The sequence below is a fragment of the Mus caroli genome, chromosome 1, assembly GCF_900094665.2.
Source record: "Mus caroli chromosome 1, CAROLI_EIJ_v1.1, whole genome shotgun sequence".
NCBI lineage: Eukaryota > Metazoa > Chordata > Mammalia > Rodentia > Muridae > Mus > Mus caroli.
Window position 1 is genome coordinate 20,158,662 of NC_034570.1, and position 7,163 is coordinate 20,165,824.

Below are 7,163 nucleotides of genomic sequence, written 5' to 3' on the forward strand. Positions count from 1 at the left end.
ACACACACACACACACAGATACACACACACACACACACATTTTGATATCTTGAGGGTTTTATTTAGGTATTAGTTTTATTATTCATTTTTAGTTGTCTGCATTTTAATATATGAATACATAAGTTTGCCATGTGTTGTAAGTGGGCAGAGAGCTATCTGTCTGTCTCACAGAATATGCTTACAGCATATCATTTGTTCTTTAAAAGGAAGTCACAACTGTAAACCGATCAGGAGTGAGCTCTGGCGCTCCAGTCGCTGTTCTCCAGTTGGTCTGCCATGCTGATTTTGAGTTTGTTTCTTAACCTTGTCAAGTCTGTGTCCTCTAGGTGAATGGGAAGGTTTCCCAGGTGTCTGTGAAGTTCATCAGGTATTGGTTTTAGAAGCACTTTGGTAATTGCAGGGAACTGAAGTAAGCAGTGCATGAAAAAGATTAGTCAGGAGAAACAAATGGACAAGAGAGAAAGCCAGCAGCCTGCAGTGCCACTGTCGAGTGGTATGAAAGGCCTAGGTCTCACCCTGATTCCAGTCTGCTCTATATGTGGCTTAAGAAGTTGCCGAGCCGGGCGAGGTGGCGCACGCCTTTAATCCCAGCACTCGGGAGGCAGAAGCAGGCGGATTTCTGAGTTCGAGGCCAGCCTGGTCTACAAAGTGAGTTCCAGGACAGCCAGAGCTATACAGAGAAACCCTGTCTCGGAAAAACCAAAAAAAAAGAAGAAGTTGCCGGACTTCTCTGAGTCAGATAGGAGCCTTGGTTAATCACGGCAGCAGTGCTCCATAATCTTGATGTTGTCTTGTTCAGGTTTCTGGTTTAGTTTCCATGTACAGTTGTGAGTAGAATCCAGGAAGCACACACACAGTGAGGTGCACTACAGAAAAGGAATCCTGACTCAAGGAAGCAGAGTCATTTGCATGGACAGCAAGCCTTTTGTCCCAGAGGAAGATGCTGCCTATATCTGCCTAGGCTATTTGCTATACCTGTGACCCTAGAAAGGTACTGCTGGGAGGGAGGGAGGAGGCAGGTGAGAGGTCAGGTAATATATTGCCTGGCTTCCAGTTTGTGAAGTGAGGAGAAAAATCAGTGAAGTCACCAAGTCCATTTGAAAGGTGCTTCCTGAATGAGCTGTGCTACGGAGCAGAGAGGATTGTAATGAATTAATTACCTTTGTTGGTGCTTTGCCTGCATATATATGCACTTGTGTGCTGGTGCCTGCAGAGGCCAGCAGAGGGAGCCAGATCCCCTGGAACTGGAGTTGTAGATGATTTTGAGCTGTTGTGTGGGTGCTGGGAACCGGACAAGGATCCTCTGCAAAAGCAGCCAGTGTTCTCTGTGCTGAGCCACCTCTCCAGCCCATGGAGAAGAATTTTTAACTAATGTGTTATGTTGTTCAACTTTGAACCTTTCCATTTAATCATTTAAATCAAATGATCATGCTGAATTGAGATATTCTTAAAGCAATTTTCCTCAAATACAGGGGAGCAACCTTAAAGATACTGATAAAATAACCACAGGAACTTAATTGGGAGCCAAAGGTCAGAGAGCTGCTGCTGAATAGAATGAAAAGGTCTGCCTAAGTCCTCAGCCAAGGACGAGAGTTAAGTAGTGTTGCTGTAAGCTCCCTAGGAGTTGGAGCTTTTCGTTTAAGCTGAACATACAATAGAATGAAGAGGCCTACTGAGGGGCTCGGGTTCAAGAGTCCCCTAACCTACTTCATCATCTCACTGTCTTCATGAAAGTCCTTCAGAAATCCGGGTGGTGGTTTAACTAAACAGTGTAGTGAGTCTGAGAATCACTCTGCTGAGTGCTTGGGAAACAGTCATTGTTAACTTGGTTAAGTAGTTAGTTTTATATAAAGCAGACTGCAATTACTGCTACTTTCTTCTCTCTGAAAGTAAAAACATGTACAAGGCAATTATAACATGAGGAGTGAGGAAATGAATTACTCAAGGATGTGCAAGTCAGACATGTATTCATAATTGATGGGTAGTGGGAATTGGGAGGAGGAGGGAAGAGAATAAATATCATTTAAATAGTACCGAAAATATGCTCGAAGCTCAATATGGTAATATTTCACCCCCACCTAGGGTGTGGCTCGGTTTATTACTGATATTGACAGTGGAAAGAAGAACATGCACGGCTGAGTCAGGTGCCTGAGTGCATCTATAGCGTCTGCTTTCTGATCCTGGGCCTCCCTGATAGAAGTGGGCCAGAGATTTCCTAATGTTATTAAAGTCTAGTCAGAAAGCTACACAATCCCTTTGAAAATAATCAAAAAGCAACCATTTGTAGATGGCTGCCTTAGTGTAAATAGGTAATTAATATTACTAATGATTATAGTTGTTTACAGCTGAGCTATAAAGTTTTTCCGGCCTCATTATGGGAAAGCTTGAGAATTGGTCTTTTGTGAAGTATAGCGTGAAAGGAGGCATGGAAGATATCCATAAAGGTAGAAAGGATTTAATTTTAACTGCAGCACCCAAGGTGGGCAATTATTTGACTCTGCATCTGAAGAATCAACTAAATGGAAATTATGTCTTGTCCTAGAACTTACAGCTAATTTTTTATATTAAAATTACAGCCATTTCTTTACCAATCAAGTGTGTTTCTCATATATAGTATATATATATATATAGTATATATATATATTGAGTTTAGAAACTAGTTGATCATTTAAATTTCACTTCCCCTTTGGCACTGTACTCTGTCTTCAGCGTTGGCTGTGTAACCCCACACTCAGCCGTAGGGGACGACAAACTCTGAATTGAAAGGGATCTGCTGCCTTTCCGGTTTTAAAAATGAAGCCTCTGGGGATACAGACCTATGCAGATAGTGTAAATTTTTTGGTGCCCCCAAGTGGGGATGTTGAATAAAGATCTTTCCATATGAGCTATGGCCAGTGGCATGCTTAGTGACAAGGGTGCTAACTGCCACTCATCAGGGAAACATTAAACGTCCTCCAGAGCTCTCAAATTATAAGCATCTAGTAAGTATCCTGGTCTATGTACAGTGGCTATAGATTAGTTATTAGTGGCCATTAGTTACTCTATGGTAGTTATTATATTTGTAGTAATAAATGTAATACAATCCTTCCTTTTATGCCATTGAGAACTAATAATGAACCATGTCTGGGACCTGCTGTGAAGCTGCTGACAACAAACAGCATTGTGTCAATTTTCATGGTCTTGTTGCTTTCTGTCTTTCCGCATGGAAGGCAGCAGTACTTAAGGAGAAAGGTACACCTCCATATACCTAGGTAGACATTGTGGAACAGCTTCTAAATGAGGCTCTCCCTTGTAAGGACACAGAACGCTCTACTGCTGCTCTGCAAACAGCTGTCCTGGTGACTGTGAACAGAGAGCTTTACTCTCTGTGCTTCTCTGTTCTCCTTCTCTGCTCCATGTGATTGTTTGTCTCAGTGCTGTGCTGTAAGACTAGCTTAGGTATGCAAGTGGCGGATAAGATGAACACTTTATACCAGTAATGTGCATAACCCAATGGAAGGTGACTTCTCCTAAGCCAGGACTGAGTTTGTGATCATGCAGCGATGCTGCTGTGTCCTGACCTCTGCCCTGTCGTCAGTGTTAGGACACAGTCAGACTTCCCTGATGGCAAACATGAGAAAATGTATGTGTCCTTACGGGAAGGCTGGAGTGCTTGCAGTGAATTGACTCATTGATTGTAACAACATGCGTGTCAGTGAATTAGAGGTTTTACAACTCATGGGAAATGTTTGCTTATTCTATATGTGCCTGTTGTTGAACCTTAGCAAAAATCAAAGATTTTTGAGTTGGAAACATCATCCTAGAAAAATTTCCATTCTAAACTCATCAGTGAAATAAGATGGAAACACGTTTGAACTTTATAGATAATGTTTTTAAACATTTTGGTTGGTGATTTATTCTTGGAAGCAAAACAAAACAGCAACAAAAATTGGAGGCAATTAGGGCTAACCTAGAGGCTTTTCAAACTTACTCTCATTAGAGTTGTTAGTTTTCTAGAAGTCCACTGGAGGGCAGTAGTAAGCAATAGAAGTGGTTGTGTACATTTTTCCCTCCCTGAACTATCAAGTTAAATTCAAAAGATTATGTAGAAACCTTAATATTTTAAAATGTTTATCTCAAGCTTATTAAAACCTAAACATTGTAGTTAATTTTCTTGATAATCATTGAAACGTAAACGTGCAATTCAGAAGCCAGTGGTTATTGTCTTGTATTCACTACCTTCAGAGAGATTTCTAAGAGGTGGGGTATCCTGGTGTCCCCTTAAAACAGGTTGTTACCACACAAATATTTTTCTTTTCTAATATACTTTGCATGAAGCTACTGAGTAGTTAGTTCGCTTCAGCTCTTTTAATAAACAGCTCAGTGTATGTAAGATAATAACTACCTCCCATGTTAATGGAGAACTCTCTTGTCCTAAAGGTTTTTAATCACCTTTAATCTATCTTCATTGGCACATTATCAGCTTAGGAAATGTTCCCACAATAAGGACAGAAAAGAAAAGTGTTGGGTCCTGACCTGAACACATCAAACAGTCTCTGCTCTTGTGACTCCACATAGCCTAGCAGCCTGATGATCCAAGGCTGGCAGACCAGGAATGTTAACCACACACTGTTATTTATTATAAGCAAAGCACATTTGCAAATCTGGGGAAGTTTCTCGGACGTGGTATAATTAAGCTGAGACTTGAAGTGCCTTGAAATTTTCTAATGAGGCAGGCAGGCAGTGGCATTCTGGGAGGGCACTGCATGTATTGCAGAGCACTCCACCACAGCTTCAAGTGGTTCGCTAGAGGGTTTTAAGTGTGGCGAGCAAATGGGGGACAGATGAGGTTAACAAGACGATAGGGATGCAAGATGACTACGAGAACAGTCAGTAGCCTGGCCCACAGTAAACAATTAGTAAAACTCCTTTTTAGCACAATCTTAAATGATATATAAACAAGATATATACATATACACATATACATATTATATGTACGCGCACATATATACACACATATATGTATGCATGTATATATATATATGTGTATATTAAGAATGGGTGGATGAGTAGAAGTGCTCTAGCTATAGCAGCTGTGGGTACTGTGTACTGTTCCCCTCCCTGTCTTCTGCATTCACCCTAGAACCACTTTCCTTGAATCCTGTCCTGTGAGAGGATTTTGAGTGATATCCTCATGACTCCTGGAGATATTAATTAGAAGATAATAGTCTGAAATGGGTATTGGAACGAGATCACTTTGAGCAGCATTGAAGATGGATTTGGACTAAGTCAGACCAGCAGAACAGTCAGGAAAATGAACACACCGTGGGCTTGGACGGTAGACTGAATCCAGAGTATGTCCCAGATACTAACTAAAACAGTAGGTTCCCAGTGAAGCAGTGCTGGAGTTAACATGCTAAAGAATTCACAGCTTTCCTGCACAGAATGGGGAACCCGGCCTCATGCCCCTTCCTAACTCCAGGGGAGACTGAGTCAGGTGCCCTGGTTGTATAATTAGAAGAATACAACACAGATTTTAGACGACAAGCTTGCATCTAGTCAGAGACTGTTGATGCCACCCCTACGTAATAGTTATGAGCATTTCTTAAGTACTTAAAGTTAGTGCGTCTTTGAACAGTGGCTACATAGCAAATGTCATTGAGTCTTACGTTGATGGGTATAGTAAAACATTGGAACTGAATGGTCAGTTTGTTTTCAAGGTTGGAAGTTAATTGTTGAAATGTATTTGAAGTTTAGTAAAAAGTTTGATTATTTGTATGTAGAATATTAAATGAATTGTATATAGATAATTAGTTCCCGAATTAGACATCAAATATCAGGGGTATATTCTAGAGGTTTATTCTATGTATTAGAGAAAATTACAAAAAAAATGTTGCTAGGTTTTGTACTAACTTATTACTATATTAACTTGATTAGTCTGAAGTTGTAACTTATCACTTTGATAGAGTCTGACTAATTTGTTTTAATAACATACCTGTACACATGTAACTGGGGTAAAGAGAAGAACTCCGAGGCAATCAAGAGCCTGCTGAGGGCCACATGGGCACACCGCCTGGTGACCGGCTCTCCTTGTTCACTGACGCTCACTTTCCAGTCATTACTCCGAAGGGACACCAATTTGAACCTGAAAATTGTGTATTAGATGTCTGAGTAGCTCTATTAAAACATTTACACATCATCTGTTTCAGGCGTACGGCATGTCGGCATTACCCTTAAACCTAATCAAAGGCACTAGAAGCACTGCCTACGAGCGCCTGGAGAACACTGAGGACATCGAGGAAGTGGAGCAGCACATTCAGACGATTCGATCAAAGGTAAGTCTCTGCCTCATCGCTGGAAGCGTGGTCTGCCTCATCACTGGAAGCGTGGCGTCACCCTGCCATTGTGGTCCTTCAAGATGCTCCTCTGCCACTGGCAAATCTAGAACCCATTACATTATTTAAATTTCGTGCAACAAATGATTCAAGGATTATGTTATTTTTTCATTTTCTGAGAATACATAGGATACTTATGACCAAGACATCTACCATTTTCAGTCACCCTGATTTTATGTGTAATGTGTTTCATTGCCTTTGTTGAAGTCAAATTTTGGGTATTTGTTGAGCAGTTTAAGGTTACATTTAATCATGTGTGAGGTAATTGTATTTCTAAAATGTGATAACAGTTTTTCATCCCAAGTCTTTTTTAAATATCACAGACACACAATTCTTTTTTAACAACTAGAAGGGCTTTTAACATCAGGTGGGCACACTGCTGTTGGCCAAGCAACTCCTGTGTTTTCTTTTTATCTGTTTACCTGGGCGGGGGTGGGGGGTGGGGGAAACATGCCACAGCACACAAGGAGAAGGAAAAGACAACGTATGGGAGTCAGTTAACCTGTTTCACCTTGTGAGTTGTGGGGCTGACGTCAGGTCATCAGGCTTGACAGCGAGCATCCTTCCTCACTGAACCAAGCACCTGACAGGACCTGGAGCCGTTCCTGAGACTGCCTCTGTTATCTGAGTGGGTCAACTCAGAGAACAGGCTTTCTCCCTTGACCTTTTTCATTAAGTCCAAGGACCTTAGTCCATGTGGTGGTACTGGCTGTGCTCAAGGACTTTAGTCCATGTGGTGGTACTGGCTGTGTTCAAGGACCTTAGTCCATGTGGTGGTACTGGCTGTGT

At 41.4% G+C, this 7,163-nt stretch overlaps 1 protein-coding gene across 1 annotated transcript in view; it reads left to right on the forward strand.

The window, feature by feature from the left end:
- Lmbrd1 (LMBR1 domain containing 1) overlaps nt 1-7,163 on the forward strand; it is an 81,270-nt gene that overhangs the window by 37,196 nt on the left and 36,911 nt on the right. The window contains exon 8 of the mRNA XM_021171300.2: nt 6,189-6,314. Coding sequence (XP_021026959.1) covers nt 6,189-6,314 — 126 coding nt within the window. The remainder of the gene's footprint in view (nt 1-6,188; nt 6,315-7,163) is intronic.